The 15,800-nt window shown below is 42.0% G+C and overlaps 3 protein-coding genes across 3 annotated transcripts in view; all 3 read left to right on the top strand.

The window, feature by feature from the left end:
* The window catches only part of LOC136423880 (NLR family CARD domain-containing protein 3-like), a 26,447-nt gene extending 25,059 nt beyond the window's left edge, over nt 1-1,388 (top strand). The window contains exon 3 of the mRNA XM_066412271.1: nt 783-1,388. The gene's annotated coding sequence lies outside the window, so the exon portion shown is untranslated. The remainder of the gene's footprint in view (nt 1-782) is intronic.
* Nucleotides 1-15,800, top strand: part of LOC136423896 (NLR family CARD domain-containing protein 4-like) — a 19,051-nt gene extending 3,251 nt beyond the window's left edge. Inside the window, exons 2-3 of the mRNA XM_066412283.1 lie at nt 51-162; nt 15,175-15,800. Of these exons, the coding sequence (XP_066268380.1) occupies nt 51-120 (70 nt within the window). The 3' untranslated portion in view covers nt 121-162; nt 15,175-15,800. The remainder of the gene's footprint in view (nt 1-50; nt 163-15,174) is intronic.
* Nucleotides 6,093-15,800, top strand: part of LOC136426948 (NLR family CARD domain-containing protein 4-like) — a 44,404-nt gene continuing 34,696 nt past the window's right edge. Inside the window, exons 1-6 of the mRNA XM_066415670.1 lie at nt 6,093-6,204; nt 9,027-9,194; nt 9,522-9,779; nt 10,634-10,694; nt 11,043-13,877; nt 14,437-14,549. Of these exons, the coding sequence (XP_066271767.1) occupies nt 6,159-6,204; nt 9,027-9,194; nt 9,522-9,779; nt 10,634-10,694; nt 11,043-13,877; nt 14,437-14,506 (3,438 nt within the window). The 5' untranslated portion in view covers nt 6,093-6,158 and the 3' untranslated portion in view covers nt 14,507-14,549. The remainder of the gene's footprint in view (nt 6,205-9,026; nt 9,195-9,521; nt 9,780-10,633; nt 10,695-11,042; nt 13,878-14,436; nt 14,550-15,800) is intronic.

The raw sequence follows: 15,800 nt of genomic DNA, 5'->3' as shown, positions 1-15,800 counted from the left end.
ACAATGTGTTTTGATTAAGTGGGCATCTCTGTTTTCTTTTTCACATACAGCTACACTAGGCATGGAGTTCCTGAGGGAGCGGACATCACAGCCAGCTGCCTGGAGCTGCTCGACTTCTGAGTTCCCAACATGGCGACCTGTTCTGTACCTGTCTCAGCTGAGGTCAGTATTCTGTATGTTTTAAATGATAGTACTGCAAACAAGTTGTAGACATGCATCAATATAGAACTCATTCATATCAGAACATTGTATGAGTTCTTAACATTTGTTGTATACCTTAAAGTTTACAATTTCTTTTTCAATTGAAGTTACATTTAACAAAGTTGTTATGTATATATTACATTGTTTTTAATCTCCTGTCGCAAGTCAAAATCATTGAAAATGTATACAATTTGTAGTAAATATAAGTTTTGAAATTTCAAGTGCGTGGGGAACAAAGATGTGCTAACAGGTGTGTTTGTTACAGGTGCGGCTGTCCCGACAGGTGCCCTCCAGTCTGGACCCCCTTTGTAAGTACGCCAGCAGGTGTAAGGTGTGGGGACCACAGGTGTGCTAACAGGTGTGTTTGTTACAGGTGTGGCTGTCCCGACAGGTGCCCTCCAGTCTGGACCCCCTTTGTAAGTACGACAGCAGGTGTAAGGTGTGGGGACCACAGGTGTACTAACAGGTGTGTTTGTTACAGGTGTGGCTGTCCCGACAGGTGCCCTCCGGTCTGGACCCCTGGGTAAGTACACCAGCAGGTGTAAGGTGTGTGCTAACAGGTACATGTATGTTTATCACAGGTGTGGCTGTCCCATCTCTAAAAATGTCACCCCAACATCTGCTTGGAGACCGTAACCTATTCCTGTGACAACTCAGCTCATCTGCTCATATCATAAACATCCGGACACCAGCAGACCACACAATGATATAACAAGGACATATGGATCACACCTTGTATGTATTGTATGTAGATATGTATATATTGTGTAAAGTAATGTGTGTTTCACAAGTTCTAATGTAATGTGTATGTTATATGTAATGACTCCAGGAAGAATAGTGAAGTTCATTTGTTTGTACTTCACTAATGGGAGTTTTTTTAACAATAAACAATATTATCTAGAACCTTCTTCCAAATGAAAGAACAATGAGAGGATTTATTGTTTATCATGTGATAAACTCTTATTTGTTGAATTATTTTCATAACCTTAGACACATTTATACTGGCATTCATTTATTCAGTCATATGTTCATTGATCCATTTATCAATTTGACCACTCATTCATTTATCATGCAACAAACCATGCCAGCTGGAACAGGTTGACTCGAATGAAGAGTCTAGGAAGATTAGTGTATGATTTGTGAAACTGTACACTAATGGAGATCTAAATAAAACAGTTCATTGGCAACAGGTTATTGTTTTTGATTGCCCAGAACATGTTTTCTTAGTATTTTGTCTTCCTGATAACAATGTTCCTACATTTAGTCATCACCTTTACTGAATTTGCATTGGTACCCAGCTCGAAATGTGGATCCACGAGGCCCGTGCAATGCAGTTCTTTGGTTTTCAGGCACTATTGTGAAAAGAGATTAGTTATGCAACAAAACAACTGCTGCAACAATTAATGTGCAACTAGAAAGATTCCATTTATTGCAGATTCATTCATAGTTATCATTTCATAGCCACAAGTTATTCTTTGTGATTGCCCACAAAAATACATTCTTTTTATTAGATATTTCAACTTCCTGATCACAAAGCCAACTTTGGTGGCCCCTTCATCACCGTCTGATATTATGTTGACGATAAAGATATTTTAACAAATTTATAGTAATAAGTTCATAACTACAAGTTATTGTTTGTAAATGCCCACAAAAATAGATTTTTTAGATATTTCAACTTACTGATCACAAAGCCCACTTTGATGGTCCCTGCATCACCTGCTGATTTTATGTTGCTATTACCTTAAAGATATTTTGCCTTCCTGATCACAAAGTTCATTTTGGTGGTCCCAACATTGTAACATCGTTCCTGACTTTACCCAGCTCCAAGTGTGGACTCACGAGACTCGTACAATGCAGTTCTTTGGTTCTCAGGCACTGTTGTGAAAAGTGATTGTGATAATTAGATGTAAAAGCCAACAGTTCTGGCAAAGTTGGATACTTGTTTTTTTTCTTTAACCATTAGGTCCAAGTATGAAGATTGTTTGTCTATCTTACATCAGTTTTATAAACCCAGTACATTGGTATCATTTTCTTCATCTATTTAAGGCCAACTTTTACTGCCCAGAAATATGTGATTCAAACCAGAGCCTTACCTTGATGTGGCCTTACTTTGGCTACCCCCCTCCCTGCCCTATTTCCACCTTACACCCTAGTGACAACAAGTATAAAACTGTAACAGTCATATACCTTAATCCATCAGAGGACCTGATAAAGCAACATCAGTAGATCATCCAGATATGCACTTTCATGGATGGTTTCAAATTGAATTGTGTTGATATAATTTATTTAATGAACTGGATCAACATGAAAACAGAGTTTCATGGAGTGGATATAGTCAGATTCAAGTGTTCCTCCAAGCCTTCTGTTTACACCCTGACCTCTTGCTGAATTTCTGTTTCAAAATGTTAGAAAACATAGGAAATGAATTTGTATGGCCCATAAAGGGCACCTGAAGGGCATCTTCTTATGTAATGGTCCCTTGAAGACAAATTGCTTTAAAAAATCACAGATGAAGGTCAAATGACTGATGAAGGTCAACGGTACCAGCTGATTCTGAGGAGAAAGTCTACCTTGGTACGCACAGTTTCAGGTAGTTAAGATATACTATTAGTCAGATTCAAGTTAATTCCCCCAAAACCTCTAGTCTTCCCGGGAATTGTCCATTTGCTGAATTTCTGTTTCTAAACATCAGAGAACCATGCAAGGAAATACACATTGCCTCTGTACATGTAAGGGGCACATTATTAATCTTATTGTGTAAAGGTTCCTTGAAGACAAATTGCTTTTATAAAATGAAGGTCAAAATGACCAATGAAGGTCAAAGGTACCAGCTCCTGTATGTAGCTCCAGCAGCAGCAGATAGACGGTTACATGTACATGTACACCCCCATGTTCCAACACCCCCTAATTTAGCCTATAAACCCAAACCCTTTACATGTGCATGTACACCCCCATGTTCCAACACCCCCTAATTTAGCCTGTCAACCCAAACCCTTTACATGTGCATGTCCACCCCCATGTTCCAACACCCCCTAATTGAGCCTATAAACCCAAACCCTTTACATGTACATGCACACCCCCATGTTCCAACACCCCCTAATTTAGCCTATAAACCCAAACCCTTTACATGTACATGCACACCCCCATGTTCCAACACCCCCTAATTTAACCTATAAACCCAAACCCTTTACATGTACATGCACACCCCCATGTTCCAACACCCCCTAATTTAGCCTATAAACCCAAACCCTTTACATGTACATGTACACCCCCATGTTCCAACACCCCCTAATTTAACCTATAAACCCAAACCCTTTACATGTACATGCACACCCCCATGTTCCAACACCCCCTAATTTAGCCTATGAACCCAAACCCTTTTCCTAACTCTAACTGAAGTAAAGCGTGTTGGAACATTGAGCTGTTCGCAGTCAGGCACAGATGAAACACCGGCCAACAAAAGTTTGAAAGAGCTGACAAGATTTTGAAATCTTTAAGTTTTCAATGTCAAATACAGTCAAACATAGCTGTCGGAACATAGGGGATCATAGGGCTGCCCCCCTTAAACATCGTGCCCTTGAAATTTTAAACAAGTCATTCCAGATTTTAAGTGGCCGGTGTTTGATGAAGAACGGACAATCTAATCCCAGGTGCCTGTTGCCGCGACGATGACGGCGGGTTCGGAATCCTTGCTGTTCTTGAGCTGGACAGTCCACAGGTCCTGGGGCACGACCACTGTAGAACAACGGGGGAGGGGGGCGGTGAGGTCAGGTGGTTCAAGGTCATTCAAAGTCAGCATAAAGGCTGCATCTTCTGATCCCAATTTGTCTACAAAAAGTATCTAATAAGTGAATAACTAAAGAAGATGATACGTACATGTTTCCCCTGGTTTGAGCGTGACGTCGATGGGTTTGCAGGTGGTTTCGCAGATGGGATCCGGTTCCAGCCGGTACAAGACGCCGCCCTTCACCTGCGCCAGCCACACCACCGAGTGCTCCTCAAACGGCAGCTAAAGGAAACATGCAACAAAAGGTCTTCAATTATGTTGTTCTTTATTTGTTTATTACAAATATGAATGGATTGAAGGGCACGTGTTTCTTACTTCTAATGGCTCTCAATCCCAGCATACAAGTACGTACTCAGGTACAATTAAAAAGCCACATTAGGAAAGCATACAATTATATAGCACTTATCCTGTATACAAACGAAAAAACCAACGAGCAAATCAACAACATCAAGAGAGTGTGCGAGAGTACGTATGCGAGAGAGAGAGTGAGTGAGTGAGAGTGCATGAGAGAGTCAGTGAGTGTGAGTGCATGGGTGAGTGAGAGAGAGAGAGTGAGTGAGTGAATATGTGAGTCAGTAAGTGAGTGAGAGAGTGAGTGAGTGAGTGAATGAGTATGTGAGAGAGTGATGATTACCGGCACGAAGTGTTTGACGTTCTGTCCCTTCGACACAAAGACTTCCCTTGGGAATACACAGGACTTCTTAGAGCGTTTTCAATACAGCAGTTCATTTTGTGAGAACATTCTCGTGAGGTGTTGCACAAGAACAATCATCTCGGGAATTCATGGATGGGATCTTTTACAACATGAATCAACTTCAACCCTTCACTGCACCAAATGGCCCCGCTCCAGAGGCTCCGCCAAAAAATCACCCACAGGTGGTTTCCTTCACGGAACGGTCCATTTTCTCAACCTCGCAGATGTCAACATCAGATTATATTCAATTCATTGCCACTCGCACAGTTCAGTATCTTTTTGGCAATTTTCAATACTCTGGTATACTATAAATGCGAGTAGAAAATTGTTTATTTTGCTAAAACTTTTCTTTTTTATTGCCTTTGATTAACAATCACCCCCATGGTCAAATGAACCGTTCCAATGTTCAAGATGGCGGCTGGCGGAAGTAAAAAGTTTTCGAAAGTCGGTTCCAAAAGTTGAAGGGCGTTTTCTGCGGACATCCACGAAGAAAGTAAGTACAGATCCCGTCTGTCGACTGTTCAGGGTTTCAAGATCCACCAGATATGTGTGATTTGTCGGAGATATCGTGTCGAGAGAGAAAAATACAAACCAAAACTCAGAAGTCTGAGACCAACATTATCTAATTAATTCAAAAGGTCCAAGTACCTTTTTGTAAAACTCACTCCCCCCTTCTCCAAATATGTCCGCCTGAGACCGTCTCATCCACTTACTAAGGTACTTACACACAAAGTGGTAGAAGCTGCTCATTATGGTAAGTTTTCGAAACTACTGAATATAACTTGTGAACACAAAACTGAACCATTTCCCCCAAATTATCCAGACTCTCGCAACTTAGAGCTCTGCAACCCCATACCTCCACCTGTTCAGTCACCACTGATCGTTGCTTTCAAGATAATTCTATGATGTGTACTAAAAAATTATATAATTTACACTGTAACTATGTTGCAAACCATGTCCTCCAAATCTTCATTTTTTTCCCCTCATTTTTAATGTGGTATATTACCATATTTGATTGATATCTGAAGTGCTCTACTAGTAGGTATGAGGATGGGACTACGTGAAGGTAAGGTAAAAGTGCCTATCAATCATGTCCAAGGACCCTCTCCCCAACACAAGCTCGAAGGCTGGCTCTTTTTAATCCAAATGACTAATGTCAAAGTCTGAAACAGTTATGTGAGTGTATCTGATTTTTCCTTAAGTTTTGAAACCCTCTCAAAAAGTAAATGCAATTTCAGAAGGTTCGATTTTCAAAAAAAAAATGCCCGCACCCCCTATAGGAAGCTTGGGCCTGTGCCACTCACTGGTCCCTCAGATAGTAAGAAGAACCCCCATAGCAAAATCCTGGCTACACTGGCATGCCTACCAACCTACTAGTCCCTAAGTTTCAGGTGTTGTAACCTCATACCTGACACACACCTGTATGTTCCAGGTGTTCTTATAATAACCATGTACCTGACACCTGTGTGAGTCATCATGGCTGAGGGACAAGGTGCGACTGGTCTCTCAGGTGAAACTGCAGGTGAGAAATGTTACATTGTTCTGTATATAAAGTATAAGTGTAAGTAGCCGCGTAGGGCTTGTTTTACTTGCAGTCGCGGAACCCTGTTATCCGGCATACGAAAAAACAATGGAAAATCCGTGCCGGAACACTTGGAGTCTGAACTCTGCAAGTCCCTCAACTCCTAACAACCTTACCGAGCCGGCCGGAGTGTTTGCGGGGTCCAGCGCCCCCTGCGCTAGCCGTGCCGCCACTGTTTGCGACCCGTCCCCATGTCTAACACCTCGTCAAACCGACCTCCATGATTCTTCATCTGGGGTATGAGATCTCTTCTCGTGCCCAGAGTTGTATGGTCCTTTGCCCACTAACCGTTAGAGCTACCCTGAGAACGAGACCGGGTATTTACATGATGACGTAGGTGACCCGGATGAAGAACCATGGCGGTCGCGACTGTTGTACGGGCTAATGTATAAGACTGCAAGTAAAACGAGAGTTCCACGACCTCATATCTCCATGAACAATTCTATTCATGTAAATAACTTACACATTTGCATACGATATGCTTGGTCATAAACACCTTTATCTAAGTTAAACTTACATATGTTGCAATATTGACAGGCCTATAATTTTCCAATTAGATGATTTATGATGTTTTTGCATTAATTATGCAAATTAGGAATTTATTTGCATAATTGGTATCTGTTGATGCTCCACTTTCCATAAACTACATATGTTACATGTATTTGAGTCTGATAATGGAAAACACTGCAAGTATAGAATTTCCTCATTAGCTATGCAAATTAAGTCACAATTAGCATAATGTGAACTTCATTGTGTATATCTCTGTTTAAGCTACCTGCATACTAAGTATCATATTGACAATCCTATAATTCTCAAATTAGATGAGATATGGTGTTTTGCATTAATTATGCAAATTAGGAATTTATTTGCATAATCGGTATCTGTTGATGATCCACTTTCCATAAACTACATACGTTACATGTATTTCAGTCTGATAATGGAAAACACTGCAAATATAGATTTTCCTCATTAGTTATGCAAATCAAGTCCCAATAAGCATAATGTGCACTTCATGGTGCATATTTCTATCTAAGCTACCTACATACTAAATATCATGGAAATCGGTTGTTCCTTTGTTCAGTAATTCTCCTTAGAAGATTTTCACAAAAACGCCCCTGCAGTTCCAGAGGAAGCTGGTAGGGGGGCCAAACCTACACCACTTCTTTATTACATCACAAGCTATCTGCCACCCAAAAATCAAGACCACAGCACGTCAATGTCAAAAGAAACAAAAATTCTGCTGCAGTACCAAGGTCACATACTAGGGGGCCCAAAATCGGCCTTGAACTTCTGCTTCACAACACCTGCCCACATACCAAATATCATCGTAATCCATCAAGAGGTTCCTGAGTTATGCTGACTACAGTAGTGCGGAAACACAGACAGACAAACACACACACACAGACACACCCAAAACAAGCCCTCCGACAGTCGCCACGCCTAAAGTGTAAGTAGGTGCCAGCTAAGATAACCTCTTTATTTGTCTTTTGACTAAATGAAGTTTAACCTGCCCCAAGGTGATCTGGTAGCAATCTATATTGGCTACGTCAGGCCAATATTAGAGTACGCCGTCCCCGTATGGAACTCCGGCCTGACCAAACACCAGTCCGACCTACTAGCTATAGAACGGCTGCAGAAAAGAGCGTGTCGCACCATCATGGGCAGCAGTTACAACGGATATTCACATGTGCTGGAACACCTCGGCCTGTCAACACTTGCTACCAGACGTGAACAACTGTGCCTGAAGTTCGCCAGATCCCTGTTGGACTCCGAGTTCAGGGACTGGCTGCCACCACCCAGGACTCAGATCACTGGCAGAGTGACTCGAAACAGCCATAAACTGAACTGCCCAAAAGCCAGAACGAACCGGTACTTGAACTCTAGCATACCGTACCTGACCCGCCTTATCAACCAATATGATCAATAATTGTCCTCTGTAAATATATAATCAAAATGTCGAGTTTATCCTTTGTCTGTCCCACGAATTGAAATGACGGTTGAAGTCATACATGATGTTTACATAATATACGGCACCGGCTGTATTTTATACGATTTTAATAATTGTACATTGGTTTTAATTCAGTGCTATGCACTGCGACTGCCAATAAAATCATCTTGTATCTTGTATCTTGTATGAAGCTAGTTGCTGATTTGTTTTCTTCGTTAACAATGGAAGATTAGATCAATTGTCATTCAATATACTAGTATGAAGATAAGGTTTGGAAGTATGATACTTGTATTTCACTCTGAATATTGTTTAGAATAAATTAGATATCTGCTTCTCAGTTCCTGCATTTGGTCAAATGGATTCAACTCTGTGTTTACATACGGTCAGTTTGAATTTGCCAAGAGAATAGTGTGCTAGTGTGATAGATGATGCCTCTTGCCACCAATTGCAAGGAGAATAACTGGCCAGATGGGTTGCTGGGCACGGTATTGGATTGTGGAGCCCAACGCTTTCCTTCAACCGCCTTTTACCTCCCCAACCGAAGTCAGGTACCCATTTCTACACCTGGATAGAGTGGGGAAAGTTGTGCAAAGTGCCTTTCCTAAGGGCACAACATCGGTGGTGTCAAGGGATTTGAACCCGGGACCACTAAGTTCTGGGCCGAACACAATGCCATTTTGCCACAACCCCACCTGGTTTATCATGCAATTGACAAACCAATCATACGAGGACTTGCGACGTTTGTAACCTGGGCTAACAAAATGCATGCTTTTCTGCACCTTTACTTATTTGCCTGTATAATTGTTCTCTGTAGACACCACATCAGAACCAGATGCAGCGAAGCCTGGCTCGAGCCCCATACCGGGCTCCCGGACACCTCCAGTGGAGAGGAAGAGCAGGTTCGCCGGGCTCGGACGCTTCTTCAGACCCTGGACATGGCGGCGGAAGAAGGAGAGCGGAAAGTTCACCCAAGCATCAACAGGTAAGATTGACACTTATATCGTGTTCAAACGTTCTGTCTTGGCTCTTTGGTAAGTGGAAAGTATAGGTATGGTACTGTGTACTGTGTACAATATCCTTATGGAGTATTCATACTTTGAAGATAGTTTTCAACAGAATTTGAATGTAGACAAGCAGAACTATATTGGTAGAATCTTGCACTAAGTGTTGAAGTCGGTTGGAAAGCCTCATGATTTAACGTAATTCATAATCAGCTCTGAGAATTAAACGAAATTCGTGATTGGCAGCGAAAATTTGGCATAATTCGTCATCACTACCCCCCCCCCCCCCCAATTATGTTATTTTGCAGGTGTTCGTAAGTACTTCTACTACATCAAGGAAAAGGTGAGCTCAGACTGGAAGGACCTGGCCTTCCATCTTGGGTTTGAACAACCCGACATCGACAACATCGATGGGAGAAACCGAGATGACAAGTCTCGCTGTATGGACCTGTTGGAGGAATGGCTCAAGCATAACGGAGAGAGAGCCACCATAGAGGTCCTGATGGAGGCTCTGTCTGAGGCAAACCTGCAGAGTGTTGTGGATAGTCTAAGAAAGGAGTTTCCTGGTAAGAATTATTTGTAATCTCAGCATTGATTTAAGGAAGAAACTGGAAAGTAAGAAGTTTTAATTATTATTCTGTACCCTCTACTTTGATCTCTTCCTTCCTGTTGTGATTTTTTCAGTTCCCCTTTTCTTTTCCTTTCAATATCACATTCTGGTGATTTTTCATTAAGATTACCTTAAAGTTATACCTTGTTTGAAAACCCCCATCTTTTTATTGCCTTTATGTCATAACTTCGAATTAATAAGAAAAAGCTTAAGGCAGAGTAAAGTGAGCCTCAAAAAGTTCAGAATTAGATCACTGTAAAACTTTTTTCCAAACCTTTGATAGAACCAAAACATTTTGGTCTATTCTATTCTTCTAATAGTTCAGTGTTTAGAGAGTCTGTTTTCCAACATTTTTCTTACGACAATGGTTGCATACCTAAACGCTGAACCGAATCCAGGCTCTAAAATGTTTTGGTTCAGGTCCAAAAAAATTTAAATGAAGTGGCTCGACTCTGAACCTGAATGTGAGTTTAAGTACACATCCCTAAACTGTGCCAGTTGTCAAATGAATTACAATTACTGGGATCGTTTGCACTGTTGTGTCTAAGAGTTACCAGTCAATAAACCTGTCAAGTTTATTTCAATCTGCAGTTATCAGCCGTTTGTTTGATAGTAGCCTTTGTTAAAGAGTCTTCAACTTGATTTAACCAAGTCTGTCGCGTTATGCCGTCACATATATTATTAAAAAATGTTGGACCTGATCAAGATCTGAACCTGAACATGGGTTTAGGTATGCATCCCTGCTTATAATAATTATGATTCTAAGTACAGAAGAATGTTTGCTATATATTCTGTTCTGTCTACCTCCAGAAGTGTCCTCTCCAGTTCCCGCTGAAGATTCAGGAACTTCTAAGTCAGGTATGAGACTATTGCAGAATTCAAATCAGAAATGATAGAAAATCTCATTATATAAGTTTGTCCTGCTACTAGGATTTGTGAGGTACAGTTTGATTTTGAATTTAAATTAAATGTACCCCAATAGACCATAACAATAGGCAAAATAACTCATTGCTATATTGGGAGGCTAGGACTTGGACAGGTTATCAAAGAATGCAAGGTATAATGTACAAAGTAACAAGAACTGTCTATGGCAGATCAAACTTCCCAAAGTCTGTCTAGGGTTACAGCTGACAAGGTTTATTCTCTGATGTATAAGTGAACAATGCCTTTGCACTTTGCCTAACTTAGATTCTCACTAATTTGAGTTATCTAAGAACAGCATCCTTTCTATTCCAGATGTGTTCCAGAAGTCTGTAAAGAAGTACTATGAGTTGAAATTATCTCGCTTTAAGCCTCTGATCTGGAATGACAATTTCACACTCACCCTCAATGATATCTTCACCCAGTTAGAATTGGTACCAACAAAGGAAAAACAACTCAAAATATCTGAAAAAGTTGAAATGTCAGAATCCAGAGGAGAACAAAGAAAAGAACTGAAGTCACTAGACGACTTATTCAACTCAGATGTCACAGGACTGTCCACAGCACCAAGGTGTATTCTGATTGAGGGTGAAGCCGGAGGGGGGAAGACAACGTTTCTGTCCAAAGAAGCCCTAGATGCCGTCTCACAGAAAACAGAGCTGGGCATACGAAATGACATCGTCCTGTTGATCCGACTCCGGGAGGTGAGAGAGGGAGAGACCATAGAGGAGATGGTGTGGGACCAGTGTGTTCCTAAAACAACTGAAGGTATTGATGTACAATCCATCAGAGCAATCCTACAGAGGAACGAGTCCTGTGTGCTCTTCCTCCTAGATGGGTATGATGAGCTGCGGCCCGAGGCCAGGGCAGCCAAGCAAGCTATTCCTGAACTCATGGATGGTAAAATGTACCCCAACAGCATGATTGTGATCACCTCCCGACCCTCAGCAGGAGTGCAGCAGTACACCCGGCCAGACTGTCACATACACATCATGGGCTTCTCCCATAGACATGTGAAGAAATACATCAGGCACTATTTCACTGTTGTTGGGAAGCAAGAACTGACAAAAGCACTTGCTGTACAAGTCAAAGATAACAGCCTTTTGAACACTTTAATCTCCACACCAATTTTCCTGATGTTTGTCTGTGTGCTGTGGGAAGATGACCAAAAGATGGTGTCTACTGGAACAATGACAGGGCTGTACAACAACCTGCTGACATGTCTGGTTAGAAAGTACTGTAAGCGGGAAGGAGTGGACATGCCAACAGAAGGGCTGCCTGCAGAGGTTACTGAGTCATTACTGCAGCTTGGCAAGTTTGCGCTAGAGGCACTGCTGAGGAATGAGACCCTGCTTGACCTTACAGAAGTAAAGAGGGAGAAGGTTGATTGGGAGTTGCTGCTAAAGCTGGGTGTGGTCTCCTTGGAGGTTTCTTCCTCAAAATCAGATCCTAGGAAACAGCTGAACTTTTCCCACAAGACCATGCAAGAGTTCCTGGCCGGACGATATGTTTCTCATGCTTTGATAAACCAAGACATTGTAGAGCTGCTGCAGCTCACCTCCATAAGCAAGGCGCTTGAACTCAGTAACCTGCTTCAGTTCACGTGTGGCTGTGACTCACGGGCAGCTCAAGCTGTGATAAAAGAACTGAGCAATCTTAGTAAGAAGGAGTTTTCACATTTGCGACCAGATGACTTTCAGAAGACTTCCCACCTAACTGTAAGGCCGGAGATAAAAAGATCAGTATATATTGAAACTTACAAGATGTTCTTGATTCTCTGCCTGGATCTTCTGAATGAAAGAAAAGAGCCGGACGTACTGCAGGCTGTGAGCAGAGCCCTGCCAGTTATCATCATGTACCTCCGCACAAACAGGAAACAACATGCTGCTCTGAAGTATTACTTGGAAAACATCCAGTCATCACATCTCCCTGATAGAATGATACTAGAGTTGCCTTATGGTGATAGTTCAGAAGCTCTTCAGTGCCTGGAACAGAGTTTCACGTCCCCCATTCCCGGTCTGCGGTTAGACCTGAGACTGGGCTTTGTAAGATTTGGTTCACCTGGTCAGACAGACAGGCTGGTTTTAGTTCTGAAGAATGTTCCTATTCTGAGGGCGCTGGATCTGTCATTCACAGAACTAACACCATCATCACTCCAGCCACTTGTGCAGGGGTTCAGCCACATGTCTCTGTTAGAGGAGCTGGATCTTTCTTGGAACGATGACCTTGGTGATGCTGGGATGGAAGTCCTACAGGTTGGACTGTCCAGTGTTCCACACCTGGCTGTACTCCGTCTTAGGTATGTAGGCATGACAGCTGTGGGCATGTCATCCCTGGCTCCCTATATGTGGCACCTAGTGGGACTGAGAGAACTGGATATAAGCTATAATGAGATTGGTAACACTGGGCTGGAGTCTCTCACCGCCATCCTCCCCATCTTCACTGCCATGCAGGTGTTGGTCCTGTGTAACATTGGTATCAGCCCTACAGGCATGCGCACACTGGTCCCTGCACTGTGTCAGCTAACCAGACTCATCAAACTGGACATTAGTGATAATGCCATAGGAGACCCCGGGCTGGAATGCCTGGCTGCTATCCTCCACCACCTCACAGCCATGAAGGTGTTGGTTCTCAAGGAAACAGGTATCAGTGACAGGGGAATATCATCCCTGATCAAAGCTCTGCCTCACCTGGTGCAATTACAGGTGTTGGATGTGAGACTCAATATCATAGGGGACTCAGGGATTGTCTCACTGGTGCAAACACTCTGCCAGCCCAGCAGTTTGGATATGGAACAAAACCCACCTGGTGACAAGAGTCTGACCACAGCCCCTCACTGTAACAACACACTACAGGAGCTGAACATCAATGGGAATAGGGGAGTAACAGGAGCTGGACTGGGGAGAGTCGCACAGCTCATCAGCGCACTGCCGGCACTGACCAGGCTGGACATGTCTGGTTCCCTGTTCACACCTGCACACCTGTCAGACACCGTTGCCACGGCTCTGGCCGAGGCTCTACCCAGACTCCCTGCCCTGGAGCGGCTGGACCTGAATTACATCTCCATGGAGCCTGCAGGGTTCCAGGCTGTGGTGCAGGCTGCTGAGGAACACCCAACACTGGAATGGCTGGAGTGAGTTTTTCTGGTTATTCTCTGGCATACTGTACTCCAGGGATCTTAAAAGGACTCTAAGAATGCAGAATATTTTTATGGTATAGGTATATATTATGGTATGTGTGAATTGACTTTTGCTACTAGAAAAGCCCAAGACTATCTGCACTGTAGATAAAACATCCTTACACACATGTTCTAGTATTATACTACAACCATTATGTTTGTGAATATTAGTCATCCAGGAAATTGAAGAATTATAAATTGTAATTCAATCTATACCACTGGAAACAGCATGAAATTTAAATGTAAAATGATGAAACATGTCAGGTGGACACTTGAAATGTCTGATAAGTTAATGATCATACTCTGATCCAGTGGTATAGATTGAATCACAATTTTTTATCACACTACAACGGGATACATTAATTTTGTATGTACCAATTTTTAACTGTCTAATAACCTAATATATGGAATTGATTATTCATCATGGCAGTTTTACTTTCATACTCTTTTGTGAAAAATATAACAATGCGTTTTGATTAAGTAGGCATCTCTGTTTTCTTTTCTCCATACACAGGTACTCTAGGCCTCTAGTTCCTGAGGGAGCGGACACCACAGCCATCTGCCTGAAGCTGACCAACTTCTGAGTTCCCAACATGGCGACCTGTTCTGTACATTGTCTCAGATGAGGTCAGCAGACTGTATTTTTTTCATAATAGTACTGCGAATAAGTTGTAGAGATGTATTAATATAGAACTGATTTGTATTGATTCAGAACATTGTAAGAGTTCATAACATTTGTTGTATGCCTTTGCAATGTTTTTTTCAATTGAAGTTACATTTAACAAAGTTGTTTTGTATTACATGGTTTTGGTTATATCTTTAATCTCCTGGCGCAAGTCAAAATCATTGAAAATGTACACAATAGTAAATAGAAGTTTTGAAATCTTAAGAGCGGGGGAGGGGCACAGGTGTACTGACAGGTGTGATTGTTACAGGTGTGGCTGTCCCGACAGGTGCCCTCCAGTCTGGACCCCCTGTGTAAGTACGCCAGCAGGTGTAAGGTGTGGGGACCACAGGTGTGCTAACAGGTGTGTTTGTTACAGGTGTGGCTGTCCCGACAGGTGCCCTCCAGTCTGGACCCCCTTTGTAAGTACGCCAGCAGGTGTAAGGTGTGGGGACCACAGGTGTACTAACAGGTGTGCTTGTTACAGGTGTGGCTGTCCCGACAGGTGCCCTCCAGTCTGGACCCCCTGTGTAAGTACACCAACAGGTGTAAGGTGTGTGCTTACAGGTACATGTATGTTTATTACAGGTGTGGCTGTCCCATTGCTAAAAATGTCACCCCAACATCTGCTTGGAGACCTTATCCATATTCCTGTGACAACTCAACTATCCATCCGCTCATATGACAAACATCCGGACACCAGCAGACCACACAATGATATAACAAGAACATATGGATCATACCTATGTATGTATTGTATGTAAATATGTACTATATATTGTGTAAAGTAATGTGTGTTTCACAAGTTCTAATGTAATGTGTATGATATATGTAATGAGTCCATGAAGAATAGTGAAGTTCATTTGTTTGTACTTCACTAATGGAAGTATTTTTAACAATAAACCATTATACCTAGAACCTTCTTCCAAATGAAAGAACAATGAGAGGATTTATTGTTTTATTGTTTATCATGTAATAAACCCTTTTGTGTGTTGAATTATTTCTACAGCCTTAGAAACATTTAGACTGGCATTCATTTATTCAGTCATATGTTTATTGATCCATTTATTAATTTGACCACTCATTCATTTATCATGCAACAAAGCATGACAGCTGGAATAAGTTGACTCCAATGAAGAGTCCAGGAAGATTAGTATATGATTTGTGAAACTGTACACTAATGGAGATCTAAATAAAACAGTTAATTGGCAACA

This window comes from Branchiostoma lanceolatum, chromosome 1 (assembly GCF_035083965.1).
Source record: "Branchiostoma lanceolatum isolate klBraLanc5 chromosome 1, klBraLanc5.hap2, whole genome shotgun sequence".
In the NCBI taxonomy this organism is placed as follows: domain Eukaryota; kingdom Metazoa; phylum Chordata; class Leptocardii; order Amphioxiformes; family Branchiostomatidae; genus Branchiostoma; species Branchiostoma lanceolatum.
This window is presented reverse-complemented; position numbering and strand designations above follow the sequence as displayed.